General features: G+C 51.2%; 1 protein-coding gene across 11 annotated transcripts in view; it reads left to right on the top strand.

Moving 5' to 3' along the window:
- Positions 1-26529, top strand: part of NAP1L4 (nucleosome assembly protein 1 like 4) — a 1422554-nt gene that overhangs the window by 1246207 nt on the left and 149818 nt on the right. For all 11 annotated transcript variants that reach the window (XM_086957864.1, XM_086957862.1, XM_086957858.1 and 8 more), the window contains one exon: positions 18409-18468. In XM_086957864.1, the coding sequence (XP_086813990.1) occupies positions 18409-18468 (60 nt within the window). The remainder of the gene's footprint in view (positions 1-18408; positions 18469-26529) is intronic.

Raw genomic sequence — 26529 nt, 5'->3', positions numbered from 1 at the left:
GGCCCCCGGATCAAAGCATGCAAGCACTGCTTGCCTCCTAGTGTGAGTACCTATCTGCTTGAAGGGGGCCTTTAACAGCTGCAGCACCTTGCATGTGCAAATTAGATGCAAGTGCTTTGGGACAGTGCCCTCTGCCACGGTGGAAGAATCTGGGCTCATGGGAGAATGCCAAGATGGTGCTTTAGAGATGTTATTTTTAATGATTTAGTGTAACCCTGATTTAAATATTTTTGGGGTGCAGGTGTTTTATAGGAAGTTAGGGTCATCCGGTCATTGGATCTGGCCGAGAACAGAGCCTTGTCCTCCAACAGTGAAATTTGTCTTACCGACTTCCAGACCAATTTTTTAAAGGTTGTGTGTTGGAGATGGGTGTTCCAGAGATCGGTGAGCTTGGCAATTTCAAGAGACTCTTGTAGGTAGTGTCTGTGCGCTGGAGTTCTAAAGAGTGTTGATTTAGAGTGTTTGAGGCAGAGGATCTGATCTTAATCCAGCAGATGATGTAAGTTCCATGCCTAGCCAGAGATTGTTTTAGTAAGCCGAACTCCAGCATTATTTCACCTGGTGAAGTGTAGTTCGGGAGGCTGAACATAGTTCTGTATGCTTTAAAAGGATAAGCACAGGGGAAGACCTAGCAGTGAAAGGGTTAATGACTTCTTTATGTAGGTTGGATATATACAAAGTCATTGAAACAGTTCAGATCATTTTTCATAGTAATGATTGCCAGCTCCTCAACAGGTTAGTAAAACTCAAGAATGTGGTGGTATTGAAACCACCTGGTTCTTGTTGGCATTTGAATTGTTAAGCCATTAATATTCTTCTTTGTAATAGTAAAGTTCATGAATCAATGTTTTGTAAACGAACTGCCTCTTGCTGATATTGACATTTTAACTGTTTATGAATCATCAAGTTACTAATGTTGTTTACTAATAAAGTGGTGGTATTGAAACCACCTGGTTCTTTTTGGCATTTAAATGTTTTTGAATTAGTCTGTGATTTATATTCTTCTTTTGTAATAGTAAAGTTCATGAATCAGTGTTTTTAAATGAACTGCCTCTTGCTGATATTGGCATTTTAACTGTTTATGAATCATCAAGTTACTGATGTGTTTTTTATTTTAGTTTAGTTTCTGTTTCTGTTGCAGGTGCCGGACTTGTAATTTAATCTGTTATGTTTTTTTACATGCTTTTAAATAACTATAGTTTATCCTAATTCTAGTATACTTTCTGCTTCTGTCTACTTTAGGAATGTAGCATATCTGAAAGAAACTGTTCTAGATTCCTTACCTTGTGAATTACCCCCAGGCGTCTGACTGGATCTGGAGAATTTTTTCGTCAGCAGTACCCCTGCGCGTCGGAATGTGGCGTAGGTCCGCTTTGCGTTCGTCGCTTGCGTCGTGGTCGCCGGGATGACGTCGCGGCAGCTACTTAGACGCTGCCCTCGCTCGTTGACGTCAAATCTTTCCTTTCCGTGCCATCCAGCTCAGATCCAGAGAGAGCGGTACCTCCATTCACTTTTTGACCGACCTTTTGTCGACATTGTTTTTGAGTCTTCGATTCCTGGTGCACGTCAGGGATGTCCGTCTTCAAGGCTTGCGGTTTCTGCCGACAGTTGATGTCGGTGACGGATCCGCACCGCGTGTGCTTGTTCTGTCTGGAACCTGGCCAGGACTCCAAGTTGTGTTCCACACCGCTTGAGCTCCCGGTTTCGTGGGAGATCGAGGGACTGGTCGCAGAGCCGCCACCACCACCACCACCACCAATCTTCTTCCAAGTCTTCTCAATCCTCCGGTAAGTCGAAGCAAAAGAAGAAGTCTAAGAAGCATCATCCTTCTTCGACTTCTCCCCGTCCGTCGGCCGATGCTATGAGGGATGCGAGTGGTGCCCCTTCCCCAGCTCGGCGTGCGGAGCCCGATGGGTCGACTCCGGGTTTCCCTCCCTTCCAAGACCTGGTGCGACCCCAGCCCAGCTTCGGAGTTTTTACGAAGTGATGCGTGCCATCTTTGGGCATCCTAACTCCGCCGGCGTGCCTTCGGGCCGCGCGGACTCAGCTGGGGGCCCTGGGCTTTTGACGCCGGCAGCTTTGGCCCCGGCACCGCAGGGTCCCCTTGGATCCAGGCCTGGATCCTGATCGGTGCCGGTCGACCTGACTACGCCTCCCCCGACTCCACCGGTACTACGTCCGCAGTCGACGGCAGTTGCGTCCCCATCCGGCATCTAACGCTAAAAATCCCCCCCTCCCAACAACCCCCCCACCTTCCTCCCCGGGCCCCCCCCCCCCCCCCCCCCCCCCCCCCGAAGTAGCCCCTGAACCGGACGTGCTGACGGGTACTTTTGTGCCCATATTCTGCTCTGGTTCTTATAGGCCAGATTGGTAACCGTAGGAGGGCAAGGAGGACTGGGAAGGGTCTGGAGACCCTTTGACTGACAAGTTGGGTTACGAACCGGACTGGAAAGAGGAACTGGGGGAAGCTAGTGGTCTGGATACCTTGGCATGTGGTCTCCTACTACCATGGCTACGGAGGAGGGAGCGTCTTATGCAGTGGTATTGCAAAGGGCGGCCGAGGCTCTCAACTTCGAGCTCCCTGCGATGGTGGTCAGGACTAACCTCCTGACAGAGGTGCTTCAACCGTCAGCAAGCTCTTCGGAGCCCCTGCTGCTGTATAAAGAAGCCCTAACCGACATCTTTTTGGGTACCTAGTCCAGGTCCAATACGGGGGCTCCTGTGGATAGGATGATTGCCCAACGTCACTGCCCTGCCCCAGGCGACCCCTCAGAGAGCTTGGTAGTCCAAGCCTCAACGTCCAAAGGTGCATTCCCTAACACACCACTTGATAGGGAATCCAAAAAGCTGGACCACCTTGGGAAGAAGCTTGGGACTGAGGTTGGTAAACACTGCATGTCTATTGGGCCGTTGCACCCACTCTGTGTGGGATACAGTGGCGCAGGTGTTGCCCCAGTGCCCGGAGGAGGCCCGGACCGTACTCTCCAGTGCAGTTGCCGAGGGGAGAGAAGCAGCCAAGTTTACCATCCTCTGGGGACTGGACACCGCCGACTCCCTAGGTAAAACAATTTCCACATCGGTAGCCCTTCGACGCTCCACCTGGCTGAGGTCGACTGTTTTTTCAGGGGATGTCCAAGCTACCCTTGTGGATATGCCCTTTGATGGCCGTCGCCTGTTCGGCAACAAGGTATACACCGCGCTAGAACGCTTTAAGGACTCTTGGGCTAAGGCCAAGTCCTTGGGCCTCTCCACCACCCGACCTCTGCAGTCTGCCTTTCATGGCTACGGAAGAGGTGCCCTGCCATGTTCCGCTCAGAGACACATGGGATCTCAGGGACGTCAACCGCTTCCTCCGGAAGGAGAATTTTAAGGTCCTTTCTGCTTTTGACCCTGGAGACTGGATGGTAGCGTTGGACTTGTAGGACGATTGCTTTCACATCCCTGCCCTGCTGGCCCACCGGCGCTACTTGCGGTTCACAATAGGCCACAGGCACTTTCAGTTTACCGTGCTCCCCTTTGGTCTTACCAGCGCCCCTCGGGTGTTCACGTGATGGTGGTTGTCGCAGCTCATCTGCGCTGTTCAGGGGTTCCAGTATTCCCCTGTCTCAACGACTGGCTGTTGAATGTGTCCTCGTCCCAGGCTGTTGTCTCCCACCTTCATACTGCGGCCGTCCTCCTGCGTTCGCTCGGATTTCTGTCAATGTGCTGATGTCACACCTGACTCTCTCTTGGAAGCTCCTTTTTATCAGAGAGGTTCTGTATACGAAGCAGTTTCGGGTCTATCCTCCTGAGCAGCGGGTCTGGGATATTCAGGCTATGAGTCCAATCTTTCAGCCTCTGTCCCGGGTTTCGGTCAGCGTGACTCTGCGGCTGCTGGGTCTGATGGCCTCCTGCATCTTGCTGGTGGATCATGCCAGATGGCATATTCAGGCTCTGCAGTGGCACCTGAAGTTCCAGTGGGCACAGCATCAAGGGAACCTGTCCGATTGAGTCCAGATCTCGGAGGGCACTGCACGCCAATTACAGTGGTGGCTATCGAAACCAGGATTGGGTCAACAGCAGATCCTTTCTCTTCCTCAACCAGAGTTTACAGTGGTGACAGATGCATCACTTCTGGTGTGGGGCAGCCACATGGGAGAGGCAGAGATCAGAGGCCTCTGGTCTCCGGCGGAGTCCGGGCTCCACATCAACCATCTGGAGCGGTGGCCGATCCGTCTTGCACTTAATGCATTCCTTACCTCTGTCCGGGGAAGAGTAGTGCAGGTGTTCACGGACAACACAACTGCCACGTGATACTGCAAAAAACAGAGCGGGCGGGGTCGTGGACACTATGTCAAGAGGCTCTCCTTCTCTGGACATGACTGGAACATTAGCGCATATCCCTTGTGGTTCAACAGCTGGCAGGTTCACTGAACACAAGGGCGGACAAACTCAGCCGCAAGTGCATGAGGGATCAGGAATGGCGTCTTCACTTGGAGGTAGTGCAAGGTATCTTTCAACAGTGAGGAGAGCCTTGGTTAGATCTATTCGCTACGGAAGAGAACGTGCAATTTCCGCACTCTGCGCTTTGGAATTTCTAAGGCGGCACTCGCTATGCGACCCTTTTCGGCGCGAGTGGAGTTGCGTTCTTCTATATGCCTTTCTGCCTATACCACTTTTGCCCAGAGTGCTGAAGAAGCGCGATCGAGTCTGTCATTCTGGTGGCTCCGGATTGGGCATGAAGAGTCTGGTATCCCGAGCTGCTACACATGGCCATCGATACTCCGATCAGACTTCCTCTTCTGGAGGATCTTCTGTCGCAGCAGCAGGGGACGGTCCTCCACCCGAACCTGTCCAGCCTCCACCTCCTTGCGTGGAGATTGAGCGGCAGAAGTTGACGGCTTTTGACCTGCCTCCCGAAGTCTGTGATATTATCTTGGCAGGCAGGTGTCCCTCCACTAAGACGGTATACGCCTGTAGATGGAGCATATTTGTGGCATGGTGCGCAGCAAAGGCTGTGGATCTCCTTTCTGTCCTTTTTCAGAGGTTCTCTTGTCCCGTCTGTCTTTGGCCCAGCAGGGCTCTGATCTGTGCACTGATAAGGGCTACCTCTCGGCCATTTCAGCCTTTCTTAGACTTCCTGATCAGCCTTCTCTTTTCAAGTCCCCTGTTGTAAATCGCTTTCTTAAGGGCATTACTCCCCTTTTTCCCCCTTTTCCCCTCATAATGCCTCAGTGGGACTTGAATTTGTTTTTTTCTTACCTCATGTGCGCTCCCTTCGAGCCGCTTCATAACTGTCCTCTCAGACTTCTTACTTTAAAGACTGCCTTTCTGGTTACCATCACCTCTGCTCGCAGGGTGAGTGAGCTCCAAGCACTTTCTTAAAAGCCTCCTTTTCTGGCTTTTCACCCGGACAAGGTCGTCCTCCGAACCAGACCTTCTCAAGATGGTTACCTCTTTCCACATTTGTCAAACCATCACTTTGCCTTTCCGCATCTTTCTAAGGAGGAAGAGAGGCTCCACCGTCTGGATCCAAAACGTGCGCTTTCCTTTTACTTGGATCGCACAAAACAATCCCGGGTGGATGACCAGATCTTTGTTGGCTGCGTGGGCGCTCAAAAAGGTCGGGCCATACACAAGCAAACCTTCCCTAGATGGGTCATTTTGTGTATCAAAGCTTGCTATTCCTTGGCAAAGAAGGAGCCTCCGGTGGGGCTACAGGCCCATTCCACCAGGGCGACGGCAGCTACCACCGCTTTGGGACGGGAAGTCCCCTTAACAACATCTGTCAGGCAGCGACGTGGGCATCTCTACACACGTTCTAGAAACACTACTGCCTGCACAGCCAAGACCGGAGAGATGGCTCCTTTGGCCATTCTGTTCTCCAGGACTTTCTGGTGTGAACTTGGTTCGCTCTGGGGTTGGAATTGCTGGGGTATCTATTAACAAGGTAAGGAATCTTTAACAATTGTCTCTTTCAGATGAACAAGTTACTTACCTTCGGTAATGAAATTTCTGATGGATACATCTGCCTGTGGATTACTCACCCTATGAATATCCCCTTCACAAGCATTCCGCGGAATTTGTTCCCTAGCTCTCCACGCCGACAAGGACGTCACAATGCCACAGCTCCACTCGCGACTCCGCATGACCTCACCGGAGCCATAAGAGAGCCTCGTCGGCGTGATGACGTCAGTTCCCTTTTTTCCGCGCCGTCGACGCGGAACTGTTTTCTAGCACTCTCCATATTTGTCAGGTTACTTTGTTGTTCCTTCATCTTTAACTGTTGCTGTTGGGATGTCGTCGTTGAGTAAGTCCAGGTTTAAACCCTGTAGGGAGTGTGGGGGTCACATGTCCATCACGGACTCCCATGAAGATTGCTAATGGTGTTTGTCGTCGGATCACGACGTGGAGGACTGTTGCAGAAAGATGAAACCAAAGGCTCTTAAAGAACGAGGCCAAGCTGTTTATGGAAAGACACCTTTTTAAAATCATTGTAATACCTTGTACTTTTTAATAACTGCTTGACCCTTGCTTCTCTGAACAGCGCGCCTCGCGCTGCAACGCTTATTTACATCTTGGGCGCCATTCCTGACGGCGAGGCGAGCCACGAGACACGCCCACCTCGGTTGGCCACGCCCCCTCACCAAAACTATAAAAAGTGCGCGCAGCTCTCTAAGCGCGACACTGACAGAGTCTCCTGAGGCGGAAGCCGGGAGAGCGAAAGACACCTTTTTAAAATCATTGTAATACCTTGTACTTTTTAATAACTGCTTGACCCTTGCTTCTCTGAACAGCGCGCCTCGCGCTGCAACGCTTATTTACATCTTGGGCGCCATTCCTGACGGAGAGGCGAGCCACGAGACACGCCCACCTCGGTTGGCCACGCCCCCTCACCAAAACTATAAAAAGTGCGCGCAGCTCTCTAAGCGCGACACTGACAGAGTCTCCTGAGGCGGAAGCCGGGAGAGCGAAAGACACCTTTTTAAAATCATTGTAATACCTTGTACTTTTTAATAACTGCTTGACCCTTGCTTCTCTGAACAGCGCGCCTCGCGCTGCAACGCTTATTTACATCTTGGGCGCCATTCCTGACGGCGAGGCGAGCCACGAGACACGCCCACCTCGGTTGGCCACGCCCCCTCACCAAAACTATAAAAAGTGCGCGCAGCTCTCTAAGCGCGACACTGACAGAGTCTCCTGAGGCGGAAGCCGGGAGAGCGAAAGACACCTTTTTAAAATCATTGTAATACCTTGTACTTTTTAATAACTGCTTGACCCTTGCTTCTCTGAACAGCGCGCCTCGCGCTGCAACGCTTATTTACATCTTGGGCGCCATTCCTGACGGCGAGGCGAGCCACGAGACACGCCCACCTCGGTTGGCCACGCCCCCTCACCAAAACTATAAAAAGTGCGCGCAGCTCTCTAAGCGCGACACTGACAGAGTCTCCTGAGGCGGAAGCCGGGAGAGCGAAAGACACCTTTTTAAAATCATTGTAATACCTTGTACTTTTTAATAACTGCTTGACCCTTGCTTCTCTGAACAGCGCGCCTCGCGCTGCAACGCTTATTTACATCTTGGGCGCCATTCCTGACGGCGAGGCGAGCCACGAGACACGCCCACCTCGGTTGGCCACGCCCCCTCACCAAAACTATAAAAAGTGCGCGCAGCTCTCTAAGCGCGACACTGACAGAGTCTCCTGAGGCGGAAGCCGGGAGAGCGAAAGACACCTTTTTAAAACCATTGTAATACCTTGTACTTTTTAATAACTGCTTGACCCTTGCTTCTCTGAACAGCGCGCCTCGCGCTGCAACGCTTATTTACATCTTGGGCGCCATTCCTGACGGCGAGGCGAGCCACGAGACACGCCCACCTCGGTTGGCCACGCCCCCTCACCAAAACTATAAAAAGTGCGCGCAGCTCTCTAAGCGCGACACTGACAGAGTCTCCTGAGGCGGAAGCCGGGAGAGCGAAAGACACCTTTTTAAAATCATTGTAATACCTTGTACTTTTTAATAACTGCTTGACCCTTGCTTCTCTGAACAGCGCGCCTCGCGCTGCAACGCTTATTTACATCTTGGGCGCCATTCCTGACGGCGAGGCGAGCCACGAGACACGCCCACCTCGGTTGGCCACACCCCCTCCAACGCCCCAACCAATCAATATAAATTATGTGCCTCGGCAGGAAGCGCAGCGGACGAGCGCAGCGGGCGCGACGATTGCGCGCCGAAGGCGCGCTTAAGGCAAGCTCGTCTGCGCTCGTCCGCGACCGGCCGGGGCAAGGGGTATGTCACTCTGCTCGCGTTACCACCTACTCTCCTGCCCAACTGCGCCGCCTTCGGGGCCCATGGCCGCTATCTGCCTCCACCTGCTCCCACATTTCGTCCCTTGGCTTAGCCCCTCCTGCCCATTTGATTATATCTTGGCTTCAACCTGAGCCCCCGACTCCCTCCAGCGGTGGCACATCTCCAGCGGCTCCTAGGTCTCTCACGGCTATCTATCTAAACACTAGGTCTGCAGTTGCCCACGCCCATGAACTGTCGGTCCTACTGGATCTCCATGCCCCCGACCTTCTTTTTTTAACAGAAACTTGGTTCCGTGACGACTCCCTCCCCACCTTATTGGCTACTTTACCAGCTCCATACTACGCCATCCGGGCCGACCGGCCTAATGGTAAAGCCGGAGGTGGGGTGGCGGTCATCGCTCGAACCGACCTCCCCTTTCAGCCCCTGTCCCTTCCTGATATCGCTACTACTGAGTTTTTAGCCATCCGTACCACCTCCACCACGCCCCCTCTTACCTGTATTCTGATCTATCGTCCCCCCCAATCTCCCTTATTGTTCCTCCCGGATTTCTTGGATGTTATGGCTACTATCACAGTTAACAACTCTTCTATTTTACTTTTGGGTGATTTTAATTTTTGGCCTTCTGACCAAGCCGAATGCCCATCTTCCAAGGAGTTCTCAGATACCCTCTTTTCCCTCAACTTTACCTCCCACATTCACTCTCCCACCCACGTCAAAGGTCATACTCTCGACCAGATCTGGTCCTCCAACTGCCCCGTTGAATCCCTTTCAATCTCACCCTGCACCTGGTCCGATCATCACCTGATTTCCTTTTCTCTTCCCATTCACCCCCCGATCAAGCCCTCGCTCCCCAAAAACACCTGGGCCCGAGCATGGGGCCGAGTAGACCTTGACAGTCTATCCTCCATACTCACTTCCTCCGCGCCCCTCCTCCAAGATCTATCTACCTGCTCTCAGGTCACGGCCATTGATCAATGGCTCTCTGCAGGCTGTAACACCATTGCTCCGCTGAAGCGGGTCTCAACCAAACGAGAGAAAGACGCCAACCAGTGGTTTAATCAAGATCTCAAAGCCACTAAATTGGCGGTGCGGCGTGCTGAGCGGGCCTGGAGGAAAAACTACTGCCCCTCCTTACGCCTAGAGTTTATAAACATCCTGACTCTATATAAGAAAAACATCCTTGAGGCAAAAACCATCTACTTTTCCTCCAAAATCCTCGCAGCCGAAAGCAAATCGAAGGAAATTTTTTCGATTGTTCACAATCTAGCTTTCTCGGACCGAACCTCTCTCAAACCCACCCCTTCTCTGGAACTTTGTCACTCCCTAAATAATTTCTTTATTCAAAAAATCGAAACTATCAAAACCAATATTCCCTTGCCTTCCCCTACCTTTGTGGACCCTCAGTGTCCTCCTCCCAAGGACCATCTCACCACCCTCCCACCTCTAACCAAGGAATCAATAAATGCCATAATCCCACTTGTTAAATCAGGGTCTCCTTTAGATCCCTGCCCGGCTCATATCCTCCGTCATATCTTCTCTAACTGCTCAGATCCCCCCCTCCACCTTCTCAACAGTTCCTTATCCCAGGGTGTGGTACCCAGCTCACTTAAATCTGCTGTTATAGTCCCTATCCTGAAAAAACCTGGTGCCGATCCCTCTATCCCAGCCAATTTCCGCCCCATCTCTCTCCTACCTTTCCTGGCGAAAGTACTCGAGCGTCACGTCACCTACGCCCTGAGTTCTTTCGTGGAGAAGAACGGGGCCCTTGCCCCCCGCCAGGCCGGGTTCCGCCCCGCACACTCCACGGAGTCTGTAGTGCTTTCGGTCCTTGATAACCTCAGGGAGGGAATGGACACCAACCAACCTCAGGCCCTGGTTCTCCTCGACCTCTCAGCCGCCTTTGACACGGTGGACCACTCCATCTTACTTTCCCGTGTCAGGGCGGCGGGGATCGGGGGTACCGCGTTGGTTTGGTTATCCTCCTTCCTGAGGGACCGCACCCAGGCTGTTCGCCTGGGTGACTTCACTGCAGACTTCCGTGACGTTCAGTGCGGGGTTCCCCAAGGTTCCTCCCTTTCCCCCCTCTTATTCAATCTTTACATCTCCCCTCTTATCTTTTCATTGCAACAAATGGAGGTCACCGTATTTAATTATGCGGATGACCTCCAGCTTGTGTTCAACCTTTCCTCTTCCCCCGATTCTATCTCCAACTTTCAAACTGTCATGATGCATATCCGAGACTGGATGAACCACAACCATCTTAAGCTCAACCCAGATAAGACCGAGCTGGTGTTGACGGGTGGTTCATCCAGCCCCTGGTCCCCCATTTTCTGGCCCCCTTCCCTTGGTGCCCCACCCGTTCCCTCCACCTCGGTTAAAACCCTTGGCATCAAGCTCAACTCACAACTTACCCTTCACTCCCAGGTGAGTTCTGTGGTCTCTTCCTCCTTCTTGGCTCTTCGCACCATTCGCAAGGTGTCCCGTTTCTTTTCTTTTTATGCACTAAAACTTATCACCCTTGCCATGGTCGTATCCCGCCTGGATTATGGCAACGCCCTATATGCAGGTATCCCTGCATATAGTCTTCGGCGTTTGCAGCAGATCCAGAACCAGGCGGCACGCCTGGTGTTCAAACTCCCTAAATCCTCTCATACCACTCCTCTCTTGAAAGCTTTACATTGGCTTCCCGTCTGGGCCCGTGTCCAGTTTAAGCTTGCATCTATCACCTTCCAAGCACGACTGGGCACGGCGCCAGCTTTCATCTCTTCAGAGATCATCCCCTATGTTCCATCTAGGGAACTAAGGTCATCTTCCCAATCCTTTCTTACTGTCCCACGGTTTCGAAGAAAGAAATGGGGAGGCTCGAAGTTTGCGACCCTCGCCCCGACGTTTTGGAACTCCCTGCCTGCAGAACTCAGAGCTTCCACTTCATATCTGTTATTTCGAAAACAACTCAAGGCATATCTTTTTGCCAAATCCTTTAAATAATTCCTTAGTCTCTCTTTTTTCGCCTACCCCGGGACTTCTCCTCTGACCTCTCTCAGTTACTAGCGCCAAGAAACCGCAGGTGTACGTGCGCTGTACAAATAATTTTAAATAGAAATAGAAATAGCACAGAAGGAAGGAAGAGGTAACGCAGGAAAGCAGCTCAGATCCCCCACCCTGGATCATGTGGGTTCTGTAGGGGGTCTGTTATCTCACTTTCTACAGGGCTGGAAATTGGTCACGTCAGACCTTTGGGTTTTAAACTATGTAGAGAATGGGTAAGACCTTCCATTTCCGAAATTTCCTCCTCTCTACCCTCCTTGCCAAGGATTTTGTTCGGGAGACCATTTGCTTCTTCTACAGAAGGAGGTCCTTGCCTTACTACAAAAAGATGCAATAGAGGTGGTTCCGGAAATGGTTAGGGATACTACTCCCGTTATTTCCTGATCCCCAAAAAGGATGGCAAGTTACGTCCTATTCTGGACCTCAGGGTCTTGAATTTTTACTTCAAGCAGGAGAAATTCAAGATGCTGACCCTTGGGCAGGTTCTTCTGGCGCTGCAGCAAGAGGACTGGATGGTGTTGATCGATTTACAGGATGCGTATTTTCACATCCCCATCTTGAAGTTGTATCTCTGTTTTACGGTAGGGTCGCAGCACTACCAGTTTGTGGTCCTGCCGTTTGGTCTACTACTGCACCTCGAGTCTTCACAAAGGTGATGGCAGTGGTGCCAGCTCATCTCACGAGGTCAGGGATTCCAGTTTCCCTTATCTGGACGATTGGCTGCTCAAAGCGGAGTCGACAGAGATGGTGCTTCATCATCTGCGAGTAACAACTACACTGTTGTTCAACTTGGGCTTTTCAATAAATGTGCCCAAATCTCACCTGGTGCCCTCTCCGCGCAACCTGTTCATAGGGGAGATACTACTGTATGTCGAGCTTTTCCACCTCCACAAAGAATTCTCAACATTCAGATGATGATTCCTTTGTTTTACAATGGAGCAGTTCCTGAAGTCCTTCACCTGCCCGGTCTGGTCGCTTCCTGCATACTGTTGGTTAGTCATGCATGCTGGCACATGAGTGAACTCCAGTGGTGCCTCCGCAGGCAGTGGTTTCAACATAACGGAGATCTCAGGGAGTCATTCAGGATCTCCAGAGACGCTGCAGCGCATCTGACTTGGTGGAGTGTGCAGGGCAACCTGTGTCAAGGCTTTAAATGTCCTCCGCCGGTGGCAACAGTGATCACGGATGCCTCCACTCTGGGGTGGGGTGCTCATCTGGGGGATCTGGAGGTCAAAGGTCTTTTTGTCTCCAGAGGAAAGGTTGTTTCACATCAACCTTCTAGAATTGAGGGCGATTCGTTTGGCACTAAAGGCTTTCCTTCCTTCCCTTTGCGGTCAGTCGTTTCAGGTCCTGCCGCGATGTGGTACATCAACAAACAGGGAGGTGTAGGGTTGTATCGTCTCTGTTGAGAAGCTCTGCGGCTCTGGTCCTGGGCTCAGGACCATCAGATTTGTGTTTTTGCAAATCATCTAGCCGGCGTCCTGAATGTTCGTGCGGACAGTCTCAGTTAGCATTACTCGGCCGATCACGAGTGGTGGCCTCATCAGGAGGTGGTCCATCTCATCTTCCAGATGTTGGGGTCTCCTCAGTTGGACCTGTTTTCCACTCACGAGAACGCGCACTGCCCGTTGTTCTGCAGTCTCCAGTAATCGATGCAGGAGGCACTGGGGGATGCGTTTCACTTGGATTGGAGCTCGCAACTCCTTTACGCATTTCCTCCCATACCTTTGATTCCTCGGGTTCTGAGAAAGATTCGTCAAGACTGGGCCCAAGTTATATTGATCTCCCTGGATTTGCTAAGAAGGGTGTGGTACATAGATCTAATTCACCTCTCATCGCATCCTCCGCTCCGTCTCCCTCTCAGGGCAGAGGCAGGTTTTACACCCCCACCTCCAGAGCCTGCACCTTCATGCCTGGAGATTGAACGGGGCAACCGGAGTTCCTTCTCTCTCCCGCCGGATGTGGTGGATCTTATCTTATCATCCAGGCGACACTCCACTAAGTCAATGTACTCTTATAGATGGTCTAGGTTTGTTAAATGGTGTGGAGAGAGATCCATTGATCCTTTAAAGGCCCACTTGTCAGATGTTCTTCAGTTTGCACTTTTGCTGGCTCAGCAGGGTTGTGCTGTGGCCACTGTTAAGGGATATTTATTGGTGTTTCTGTGTTTGCCGGATCAGCTGTCTTTATTTAAGTCTCCCATTGTTATACGATTTATTAAGGGCCTTACCAATTGGTTTCCTCCTGTTAATTTTGTTATGCCTCTATGGGATTTAAATCTTGTTTTAACTTTCTTGATGGGTTCCCTGTTTGAGCCTTTACATAGTTGTCCTGTGAGACTCCTGTCTTTTAAAACGGTCTTTCGTGTGGCTATTAGCTCGGCAAGGAGGGTGAGTGAGCTTCAGGCTCTTAGTTCAAAGCCCCCGATTTTGACCATACATGCTGAAAGGATGGTCCTCCGGATCAGGGCTGTTTTACTGCCTAAGGTGGTTACTCCCTTCCATCTAGGGCAATCCATTATTTATTTATTTATTTATTTATTTAAAGATTTGTAGAGCGCCTGGTGACCCGGAGGCATCCCCGCGCTATAAGACCTGTAAGGTTGGCTGAGAGGGGAGAGGGAGGAGAAAAACGTTTTTATTTGGGGAAGAGGAGCGTTTTGAGCTGCTTGCGGAAGCGCAGGTAGCAGGGTTCCAACCGCAAACTGCGAGGGAGCAAGTTCCATCGGGAGGCTGCCTTTACAGAGAAGCGGCGACCTCCGGTACGTGCCCTCCTAAACTTGGGGACATTCGCTAGTCGCTCATTGTCCGAGCGCCGAGATCTCGGGGCTTTGTACGGGGTGACCATGTCTCCTAGGATAGAAGGGCCTTGTCCATTGAGGAGCTTGTGGGCGATGCACATAGCTTTGAACTCGATCCTCTCTCGCACTGGCAACCAGTGGAGTGCCTTCAGGGCCGGTCTGGCGGAGGATCTGGAAGGAAGGCCCATCAGCATCCGAGCAGCTGCATTTTGGGTTCGTTGCAGTTTGCCCAATGTGGCTTCGGGGGCTCCCAAATAGACAGCATTGCTGTAGTCCAGTCGTGCAAGAACTAGTCCTTGGACCAGCAGTTTCCTGGAAGGAGGGGGGATTAGGGGGAGGATCTTGCGGACTGACCGCATAAGTCCAAAGCAGGTTCCGGCTGTTTTAGTAGCCTGGGTTTTCATGGATAGGTCCGGTTCAAGCCAGACCCCCAGACTCTTAATTTCTTTTTTGGGGGTGGGCACCTCACCCATGGTGTCGGGCCAGACGGATGGTGGAATTGTTGCCCATTTCTTACCCATCAGCATAACTTCTGTTTTGGACCCGTTGAGTTTGAGTGAGGATTCGCCCACCCAGAGGTGGATTTTCTGGAGGCAGTGCAGAAGATTATCCAGGTATTGGTCTAGATGTGAGAGCGAGACGACCAGTTGCGTGTCGTCCGCATAGCTCACCATCTTAATGTTGAAGGGGGCAACTACATCCTCCAAAGGGGCCATGTAAGCATTAAAAAGGGTGGGGCTCAGTGAGGAACCCTGGGGGACCCCACTTGTCAGAGGAAGAGGGTCAGAGAGGGAGCTGCCATCCCAGACCTGAAATGAGCGGCCTGACAGGACTGACTCTAACCAGGCCAGCGCTGTGCCCCCGATTCCTGCCCTGGCCAGCCGATGGAGCAGGACACAGTGGTTCACCGTGTCAAAGGCTGCATTAAGGTCCAGGAGGATCACTGCCACTGATCCCCCCCCGAATCCAAAATGCACCTTGCCTCCTCGATGACGGCGAGGAGGGCGGTGTCCGTGCCTTGGCCAGGGCGAAACCCCGTTTGGGAACGTCACAGCAGATTGTTTGATTCCAGTAACTGGGACAGCTGAGCGTTGACCAGTTTTTCGGCGATTTTGCTGATGCCTGGAAGGAGCGAGATCGGTCTATAATTGGCCAGATCGGCGGGGTCCAGTTGTTTTTTTTTAAGCAGGGCTTTGACTGCCGCTCCCTTCAAGCTAGGAGGGATGGTGCCTTGGGACAGAGAGGCATTGATCAACTCCAGGACTGGGGGAACAATCGCAGGGGCGACTGCTTTAAGAAACCTCATGAGTGCGGGGTTCAGGGGGAAGCCAGTTTTCATTTTGCCCAGAGTTTTTTCGACTTCGTCTGATGTAGCCGCCCTAAAGGCAATAAGCAGCGGGCGTGGAGCGCCTACTGGGCAGGTGTCGGGCACCACAGTGTCCCAGGACGTTAGCTGACTAGGCTGCGGGAGTGAGTCTAGGATGTGGGAGATTTTGGAATCGAAGAATTTTGCTAATTCTTTACTCCTGTCTGGAGTGGCCCTGGTCAGAGATGGGGGTTCAGGGATTTTTAGGAGTTCTTTGACGATGAGATAGGATTCTCTAGCGGAATTAGTGGAACTTTTTTATCCTATCGTCATAGTAGGAGGCTTTAGAGATTTTCAGAGCAGCTTTATATGCTCTCACAGTCCTCCGGTATGCGTCTTTGTTGGAGTGAAGCCAATCCTTCCTCCACAGTCGCTCAGCTTTTTTACATTCCTTGCGGAGGGCTCTGAGTTCAAGGTTGAACCAGGGGGCTGAGCCTGTCTTACCGCTCTTGTCTTTGCGGGTTTTTATAGGAATGATGGAGTCAAGTGAGTCGGAGATCCACTTCCTGAAGTTACTATCAGCTGTAACAGGGTCCCCGGAGGGGGCAGGGGTCGTTGATTCTAGAGCATTGGCCCAGTCCTTGATAGAGAATCTGGACCATGCTCTGTCCCGGGTGTATGTGGTGGGCTTGGGGGGCTTCCTGAATTCTCCTGGCAAGAATAGGGGGACCAGAAAATGGTCTGTCCAGGGGAGGGGACAAGAGGGTCTAGCCTGGAGGGTACGGACATTTGTAAAGACTGGGTCTAGCAAGTGGCTCTTGATATGGGTGGCTCCGGTATTTGCTAGTTGGAGACCATAGGCAGCTAGGTCTAATACCAGGTCAGCAGCCCCTGTGTCTAGGGGATCATCAAAGTGGATATTGAGATCCCCTAGCACAGTGAAGTTAGGTGTAGAGTGGGCAAGAGCTGATATGGAGTCTAGTAGGGCGCTTGCAAAGGGGCCGAAATGGCCGGGGGGCCGGTACACCAGAATACCTGTCAGCCAGGTTGTCGGGGTTAGATGGATGATAAAGTGGCAGCTCTCTGAGTCCTTGATGTGAGCATCGCTAATTCTGCATGAGAAATGGTCTCTATGCAAAATGGCCAATCCCCCTCCACTGCCACAGGGGCGTGCTTGGGACTGGATAAGGAAGCCCGGGGCCAGAGCCAAGACCACATCCGAGTCAGAGTGCGGTGTGAGCCACGTTTCTGTGAGAAACAGGATGTCTAGCTCATGGTCCATTACTCTTTCTGTGTTCTATCCCCCCTCACCCTTCCAAGGAGGAGAGACTTTACCGCCTGGATTATAAAAGAGCTGTGAGCTTTTATTTGGACAGGACTTAGGACTTGCGATTGGGCGATCAGCTCTTTGTGGGCTACGTTGGACGCATGAAGGGCAAGGCTGTGCACAAGTGCACTCTATCCTAATGGATTATCTTGTGCATCATGATCTGCTATGCCCATGCTGGTAAGGAACCGCCTGAGGGTATTAGAGCCCATTCTACTAGAGCCAAGTCATCCACCTTTGCTTTTGCCAGGGTTGTTCCTGTAGTGGACATTTGTAAGGCAGCTACTTGGGCCTCCATCCACACTTTCGCAAAGTATTATTGCTTGGACTCCGAAAAGAGGAGGGAGGGACACTTTGCTCGCTCTGTCATGCAGAACTTTTTGGTGTAGAAGGGTGGACACCTTCCTCCAGGAGTCGGACTGCTGTGGGAATCTATTCATAAGGTAAGGAATCCACAGGCAGAAGTATCCATCAGAAGAACAAGTCACTTACCTTTGGTAACGCTTTTTCTGGTGGATACAGTATCTGCCTGTGGATTCCTCACTGTCTGACCCTCCTCCCCGTTGTCCGCCCTTGTATACCCTAAAGGTTACATTGTTTGACATGTTGGTTTACATTTTATCTTCTATCTATCTAGTACATTTGTTGGAAATGCTTTTATTCTTGGACTTTCCTTTTGATTTTTCACCGTGTATGTGTTTGAATATTGTGTACTGTGTATACTTTCAATCTGTTGTCGGTCCACCTGTTCGCCTCGGAGGCACAGAAAAAATGGGTGGAACTGACTTCATCACGCCGACGAGGCTCTCTTATGGCTCCGGTGTCGTCATGCAGAGTCACGAGCGGAGCCATGGAATTTAGGACTTCCACGTCGGCGTGGAGAGCTAGGGAAAAAATTCAGCAGAATGCTGGCGCAGGTGATCATAAGGTGAGGAATCCACAGGCAGATACGGTCTCCACCAGAAAAAGCGTTACTGAAGGTAAGTAACTTGTTCATCTGTAAGAGACCTAGATTAGTTATAGATTCCTTACTGCCCCACCCATCCTCCCCGTACTGTGAACTGACTTCTAGGGTTCAGGAGTTCCTTTTAGTACCCTAGTTTTTGTGCACCAGTGGTCAGTGTCTTGCATGGTTCTGTGCTTCTGGCATGGAAAGTCGTGGACAGAAATGACGTCCATGCGCGAGGGCAGCCTTAAGTAGCTGCCTCAATGTCATCCCGGCGACCACAACGTCCAACGACTAACGCGGAGCTGACAGACGCACATGGGTACTGCTGACGTAAACATTCTCCGGATCCAGTCTGACGCCTGAGGGTAATTCACAAGCTAAGGAATCTATAACTAATCTATGTCTCTTACAGATATATCATTACCGAATGTAAGTAACTTGTTCTTTAATCATATTGCAATTATGATATTTTAACAGTGGCAGTCAAATTAGTATTTGGTAATCATAAAAGAGAGCTAGGAGTTCCACCTCACCTCCTAAATGCACATTGATTTTTAGAACTTATAACTTCAATTTTACGTCCTTTCCAGGTTCTCTGGATTTCTGGAAAATAATAGCATATAAATTATTCGGTTTTTAAAATTGGATATTTCTTATGAACCAGTTATATACTGCTTTATCTTGATTTGTAGGAAGTAGAAGGCGAAGGTGAGGAAGCAGACGAAGACGACGATGCCAACTGTGACCTTAAGGTTAGTTACGTATATTAACAAGACTATACCCGTTAGAAATGGGGGTCTCTAGTTGGCAGAGTACCTTTGTCCAAATAGGGACCCTTGCTTCCAGTCAGGGTAAGGGGGATGCACACTTTAGATATCCCCTGCTCACTCACTGGGTTTCTTGGCATGGGCAGACAGCCTTATCCCAAAGGCAAGGTGTAAATTATTTGTACTCAAAACACAGTATTACAGTGATTACACCTCAAATGGACATCACACAAGTTTAGACAAAATAAAGTATCTTTATCTAAACTTAACAAGACCAAAACAACAAAAATCCAACATACATGTAATAAGAATATTACTTTAAAAAGCTTTCAAACAACTTGGTCCATAGCAAACTATAGAGGCTCGATTTCTCACAAAGTACCTGTAGATGTGTCAAAATTCACAAGGCCAATCAGCTGCAAAGATGGGAAGTGTCGAGAAACAAAGAGATGCGTCAGTTCCTGAGACCATGGGGAGGCGACGCAACAGTTCTGCTGCATGCAGGAGAAATGATGCGTCAAATCCGGTCTGTAGGGGGAAGTGATACGTCGACTCTAAGATTGTTCTGCTCTGCGGGTGATGCATTGGGAAAACTTGACGCACAGGTATGATGCGTGGGAATCCAGGATGCGTCAGCGTTGAGCGGTACTGCGTAGTTTCTTCAGCCGCGATCCCTCTCTTGCAACAGCCACAGGTGCTGTGTCGGTATCAGCAACGGTGTGGCGATGCATGGAGTTTCTTCTCGCACAGCAGTGCTCCATCAGAAAAACAGCCACAAGAACAGCAATATGTTGGTTTCTTTAATTCTTTAGGTTTCTTCCCGTTTCCAGCAGCAAGCACAACCTCCAGAGGCCCAGAACTGGAGCAGGCACCTCCTGGCAGGTCAGACATCTCTGCAGCAGAGTTCAGGGGAGCTGGAGGTGAAGTAGTCGTTGCCCTGAGACTTCAGTACAGGAGGCCTGCACACAAGGGCTCTTGGTGATCTTCAAGCAGGTTCAAAGCAAAGTTTGTCCTTGTCCTTTGCTTAGCAGAAACAGCAGCTGCAGGCCAACCCCACAAAGCACACATCAAAGGGGCAGTTCTGCTCCTAACAGCTCTTCTCCTTGCCAAAGGTTCCTCTTGAGTCCAGAAGTGATCCAAAGTTCTGGGGATTTAAGTCTAATACTTATACCCCAAAATGTCTTTGTTCTCTTTGTGCAAGGGTCTCTTAGGCCAGTTTAACCAGTTCTGTCCTCACTAGTGCAGTATGACCACAGAGAGTGGAGACAGCATTGTGCAAGGGAGACCGGCCCTATTCAGGTGCAAGGACATCTCCTCCCACTACTCTATATGCAGCAAAGCCACATTCAGCTCAGCCCTGAGTCATCCAGGCAGGGCCAGGCACACCTCAACCCACCCAGTGGCTGTCTACAGTAAATGCATATCCCCAGTCATCATCAGTCCAAAACCAGGAAGTCAATACACAAGCAGGCAGAGGCACACAGAATGGTTAAACAAGAAAATGCCTATTTTCTAAAAGCAGCATTTTGAAACACACAATTTAAAAATTACCTTTACTAAAAGATGTGTTATAAAATTCTGAGTTCAAAGAGCCTAAACTTTAATTTTACATCTTGTCCCAATGGGAAGTTATACTTGTAAGATATTACAAAGCATTTCCAATTCTATCCTATGGGACAAGATAGCTTTTAGATAGTGAAAAAACAAAATTGGTAGTATTTCATTAATAATTAAGGTCACACACACCAGTATGTGTCCTACCTTTAACACACACTGCACCCTGCCCAGGGGGGTACCTTGGGCATACCACAGGGGTGCCTTACATGTAAGAAAAGAGAAGGTTAAGGGTCTGGAAAGTGGGAGCACTTGCCAAGTCGAAATGGCAGTTAACCACTGCGCACAGACACTGCAGTGGCAGGTCTGAGATACTTTTCAGGGCTTCTCATATGAGTGGCACAATCAGTGCTGCAGGTCCACTAGCAGCATTTGATGTACAGGCTCTGGCACACTTCAGTGCAATTTTCTAGGGACTTACCAGAAAATCAAATATGCCAGTCAGCGCAACCAATTGTAGCAACAATTTACAGAGGGAGCACTTGCACTTTGACACTGATCAGCAGTGGCAAAGTGCCCAAAGCATCTCAGCCAGCAAAAACAAAATCCAGCTCAGCATCAAAAATAAAGGAGGTAGGGCGACAAGGCCGGGAAGCTGTTGGCTTGGCTTGACAGGAGGGAGATGGCCAGCCGGGTGGTGCCGGAGCTTCTTGGTGACAACGGTGCGATCCTTACGGATCCCGGCGCCGTTGTGGACTCTTTCGCAGACTACTTCTGGGGGGTCTATGAGTCTGCCTCTGACTTTTCGGAGGCGGACTCGACGGCCTTCCTCTCCGGTATCGACCTGCCCAGTCTTTCCGAGGTAGAAAGAGAGGACCTGGATAGGGACATCACCGCGGACGAAGTTGATCTTGCGATCCGTTCACTTAATTCCGGTAAGGCCTCCGGGCCTAACGGTATACCAGTGGAACTATATAAAATCCGCTCGGACGCAGTCTCCCCGCATCTCCGTAAGATGTTCCTGGAATCCTTTGAGAGGGCTCTCTCCCCCTGGACCAACGATTGGCCACCATCGTGGTCATCCACAAGGAGGGCAAACCACGGGACGTCTGTCGTTCTTACCGTCCTATTTCCCTCCTTAACGCGGAGCCCAAGGTCCTTGCCAAACTCTTGGCTAATCGTTTGATTGGAGTCATTGGCGATCTCGTGCACCCCGATCAATCTGGATTCATCCCCCACCGTAACACTGCCCTGAACTTGCGCCGCCTTCATTGGGTCATGGCCCGGGCCCACACTCTTGAAGAGCCGGCTGTGTTGGCGTCCCTGGATGCCACTATGGCCTTTGATTCGCTCGAATGGCCCTACTTATGGGCGGTTCTGGCCAAGCTCGGGTTTGGACCCGTCTTCGTTAGCTGGGTGAAGCTCCTGTATGCGGACCCGATGGCCAATGTCACAGTCAATGGCCGCCTATCGGCGCCATTCCCCCTACGTCACGGTACCAGACAGGGTTGCCCCCTGTCCCCCCTATTGTTTGCCCTGGCTCTCGAACCTCTTGCAGCGTTGCTGCGTTCACATCCCGACTTGAGGGGTATCAAATGGGCCCCTGGCTTTGAGGACAGGGTCTCCTTGTACGCTGACGACATACTGCTGTATCTGTCCTCACCTGGTAGATCCCTTGTTGTGGCCTGTGACGTCATCAAACTCTTTGGGCGGCACTCTGGCCTGGTTATAAACTGGGCCAAGTCATCTCTATACGTCCTCAAAGGAGATACCCCGCGCCTTCCTAGGGGCTGCGGTATTCAGATTGCTTCGCGCGGTTTCAAATACCTGGGTATATACATCTCCGGTAATGCCAAGCTCCGGTATGACAACAACCTGCTCCCCCCTCTTCAGCGGCTGCGACGTGATGTCGACAGCTGGCGCCATTTGCCACTCTCCCTCCTTGGCCGTGCCGCCCTTTTCAAGATGATGGCCCTGCCCAGATTCCTGTACGCACTACAAAACGCGCAAGACCCTGTCCCAGCCCGCTACTTCCGTGAGATCGAAGGCCTTCTTCGTAACCTCCTCTGGGAGGGTCGCCCCCGCGTCGCCCTCCACAAACTCACGCTCCCTTGGTACGATGGGGGCATTGCCCTCCCCGACGTGCGCCGGTATTATTGGTCGGCGCAGCTAGCTGCCCTGAACCACGGGTTCTACGGCCCAGTGGTGAACCCCGGCTACGCCATGGATAGGTGGCTGACGGGCGGCGGTAATTACTACCGTGCCCTATATTCCAAATCCTTTGACCGCAAGTTAACGGGACCCACCCGAACGGCGGTTCGCACCTGGAAAGCGGTTACCAAGGCGCAGGGATGGCAGGGCAGACTTACGAGGTTCACTCCCCTTTTTGACTCCGACATCCTGGGTAGACTGTGGCACTCCAAGGGTTTTGATAGGTGGGACCTCATTGGCATCAGCAGGGTTGAGGACATGCTCTCTAGGGGTTTGATTAAGACCTTCCCCCAGTTGCAAGCTGAGTACCAGCTGGGCGCGACGGAGTTCTTCCGTTATGCGCAGCTGAGACACGCGCTGGTTTCGGCCACTCCGCCGGACGGCGTCATTCCTGAAAGTTCCCCGCTGGAAGATAGGATCCTGGATGGGCATATGCCAGACAGTGCAATTTCCCTCTCGTACAAGAAGTTGATCAATACACGCACAGACCTCCTCCTTGGCTTGAGAGATCAGTGGGTGGCGGATGGCCTTGAGTTGGACGACGAGGATTGGCAGAGTGCGGTTTCCTCTCCTAAGGAGGTTGCCATTTCTTCCCGTCTTCGCCTCGTACAGTTTAAGGTCTTGCACCGGGTGTACGTGACTGGGCCCCGATTGATGCGTATGGGTTTCTCACCTGACGGTCTCTGCCGCAGGGGCTGTGGGGCCCCTGCCACTTTCCTACATATCCTCTGGGATTGCCCGGTGATCGCCTCCTACTGGAGAAGGGTCCACCGAGTGATGGCGGAGGTTACTGGCGTGGCTTCCCAGGCGGAGGCCCGTCGATGCCTCTTGAATGTATGGGAGCCGTCCGACCACAACGTTGCACAGACTAGGTGGGTTACCCTGGGGAACATGGTGGCGAAGAGAGACATAGCCCAGAGATGGGGTGCGACTGAGGCCCCTCTATTGGTGCAGTGGAAGGCCAACATGGACTGGTGTATGTTTAGGGAAAAGACAGTCTATGTGGCCAGAGGGAAACCTCGGACTTGGATGAAAATTTGGGGAGCATGGAACGAATATAGGGGGGATGTGTGTCTACCGCCTGAACCAATTGCTCAACAAGATAACGTCTCTCCCTAACCTGTGACGCCAACTGAGCTTTAATGTAATTCTTTCTCCTGATGTCTTCCCCCGCCCCCCTCCTTCCCATTCTGCTCTCTGTCTTTCTTGAGTGCTTTCCTGTCTTATCCCCTACCCATCCCTGACACCCAGCGTCACATTTCATACACTGCCACTTTCGCGCCCGCGGGCGCCTGTTGTTGTTTTTATATCATAAAATTTAACCTTTGATGATTATGACTTTAATGTTTGACACTATTTGCCTCCTTTACTCTTGCTGCCTCGCCTCCGGGATGTCAGGCTGAATAGCTGTGTGTTCTGGTCTCAATAAAGGTTTTCAAAAATTTTTAAAAAAAATAAATAAATAAAGGAGGTAGAGGCAAAAAGGCAGGGGAAACCATGCCAAAGATGCCAAATCTAACAATACCGTTTTACATCACCTTACACTTATATTTACATTTTTAGATTATAATGCATTAAAATGTATCATTTCAAAAATATTACTTTAGTTTGATTTTGATTCAAATATGTTTAGTTCCATAGTCTTTAAACTAGTGAACATTTTTTTTTGGGTTATTTCAAAAACCTTTTTTGAACATTAAGGCATGATACAGTTTCCATTTCATCAGGTAGCATAACATCTGTTACAATCACGAATATAGTTGACACTGTTAGAGACATATTGAACAGGATGTACCACAGCACAACATATCAAAAGGGAGACGTGGCTGTTACATCAGTGTGGAATGTAAGTACTCAGTTGGGCATCAAGGGTCAGTGTTGTCTGGACCATCTTCGGCAGTCTGGGCGTCGGTGATGGGGGAACCTTCAGTGATTTCGTTCGGGTTGGCCAGTCAGTGAAGGTCGGATATGACAGGGCCTCATATATCTGGAGGTCTGTTTGCCAAAGGCATCAGGCTCCAGAATTCGCCCAGAAGTGTCTAGCAGTGGGCTGTGTCGGCTAAAAGGGGGTGTCAGTCATGTAGCAGCCTGGAGGAAAGTCATGATGTACCATCTATGGTCCGTGATCAAACCAAGGAGAGCTAGTGTCTTAAGGTGTAAAACATTGTGGAATGCATACAGTCGGTGACATGCCAAGAACAATACAAGAGGAACAACAAAACGACTTCCCTGCGGAAGGTGCCTGTTGCAAGCCCTGCACACACCCACTCCAACCCCCCAAATAGGTTAAGCATCTGAACCACCCCCACCCAGGAAGCCCAAACTTGAAGAACTTAGTTCGGGTGTGGGAATCATCCCTTCAGGGTGCGTGGGCTCAGCAATTTACCCCTTACCATGTAGGCAGGGTGGCCGGGCGTTGTACGGCTCAGAGGGAGGCGACTTAAGGGCAATACATGCGACCATGAGTATACTTCTTTCCTGCAGGCAAGGTGAACAGGATATACCTAGAATGTCCCATATTCCTATAAACGGTGCTGAACATGCAATTTTCGCGCATTGCTGGAATACTCAGGGGAAAGCAATCAAAGCATCCGAAAAAAATATATATGACATTACTTCAAACAGGGTGCGTGCAGTAAGTGCCGTGAAACATGCATAACTGTGAGGCGGGGCTAAGCATGCGAAGTTCAGCCATTGTCACTTATACGACTGTCTTCAGAAATGGTGAGACTGTTCCGCAAAGGGGATTTCTGTAGCTGCTTAGGGAAACAAGGGCACCCTTTGGGTTGGTGAAAAATCTCAGCTTCACTCCAAAATCAATACAGAGTTTTGAAGGGTAGAGCATGGCATAAATGATGTGGAGCAGCTGCAAGATGCGCTTGGCGGCAAGGAAATCCCTGCGCGCCGCCTGGACGGGCAGGGTAAAGTCAGGATAGAAGGACAGGATGTTGACTTGATGGTTGATCTCCTCCAGTTCCCGGGCCCTACATAAAATGAAGTTGCGGTCCTAGTAATTCAACAAGCTGGCGATGATGGACCGCCGGGGGACCGGGGGAGAGGGGTCATGGGCCAAGTGACCTGTGCTCACAATCAATGATAAATTGTTCAGACAGGACCAGGCCAAAGAGGTTGCGGAGCATGGATTCGAAGCAATCCTCCATTCTTCCGGTCGCAGTGGACTCCGGCAGGCCAACGGCCTGAATGTTGTTCAGTCGGATGCACGCCTCTAAGTCCACGTTCTTGGCGGGTATGACTTCGAGGATCTTCTGCGCACCCTCGGCTCCATCCTCCTCAGCGTCTGGACAATGGGAGCATTTGGGAGTTCACCTTCTGTTTGACCTGGTCGAGACGGGATGTTAGGAGATCTATTTTCGTGTCAATTGACTTTAGACTGGATTTCACCTCTAGGAGGATGGTTCGAAGGCTGTCATCCTGTTCGCCAGGGAGGTCAGTCTGGGTGGATTGCTTGCCGGCATCAGGGGGACCTTGCTGCTTCTGCCCGACCCCTGCCCTGTAAAAGTAATTTTGGCTTGTCTTGTGTCCGTTTTCCCCATGGTGGGCTTGTAGGACGGTGGGAGAGATGTATAGTCCAAGGTATTTTCCAATCATGGAGGCGGCCCACAGCTTAAAGGCAGGTCAGGCCCGGCGAGGCTGCAAGAGATTTGATGCAGCAGCTGCCAGAGAGAGCAATGCAAGGCACAGACGGTCTACGAGGGCGTCCAAAGCCAATTGCCAGGGGGTAATGAATGTCCGCGAGGCCCACAAGGCCGCAGGAGTGTGGTGATGGTGCCGCAAGCTACACTGTGATGAGTGCTGTTGCGTCAGTGTGCATCACGCCGCTGCCAGCGTCCCCAGCGAGACTGCAGCAATGTGGGCAAATTTGGGCCCGCAAGAAGTCCAGTTGTCCGCTGTGGTCCTGCATGCGGCGTGGGGTAAGCCAAGGAGGAGAGAGAGCCCCGGGAGTGTGCCATCTCCGCCCGCAAGCTGATGTGTGCGCAGGCCGTGGCACTAGTCAGATGCAGGGTTGGGGTAGCCAGTTCAAAAACCCCAGTCACCGCTGTGAGGGCCAGGAGGATCGTCCGGTCCTGCAGAGCGCATCCCCAGCCTCAGGCACCAACTAGGAGGGATAGGCCGGTGGGACCGGGACGTTGCAGCTGCCTCAGCCTACGCAGGCGGGAAGGCGGGCCAGCCGGCCAGTAGAGGGGGCCTTCAGTATGCGCAGCGGCCTTACTTGGGGTGTCCTAGGGGTCCCCACCGCCGCTCAGTCCATGCGGCCCATGA

The sequence above is a fragment of the Lissotriton vulgaris genome, chromosome 2_1, assembly GCF_964263255.1.
Source record: "Lissotriton vulgaris chromosome 2_1, aLisVul1.2, whole genome shotgun sequence".
Classification (NCBI taxonomy): domain Eukaryota; kingdom Metazoa; phylum Chordata; class Amphibia; order Caudata; family Salamandridae; genus Lissotriton; species Lissotriton vulgaris.
This window is presented reverse-complemented; position numbering and strand designations above follow the sequence as displayed.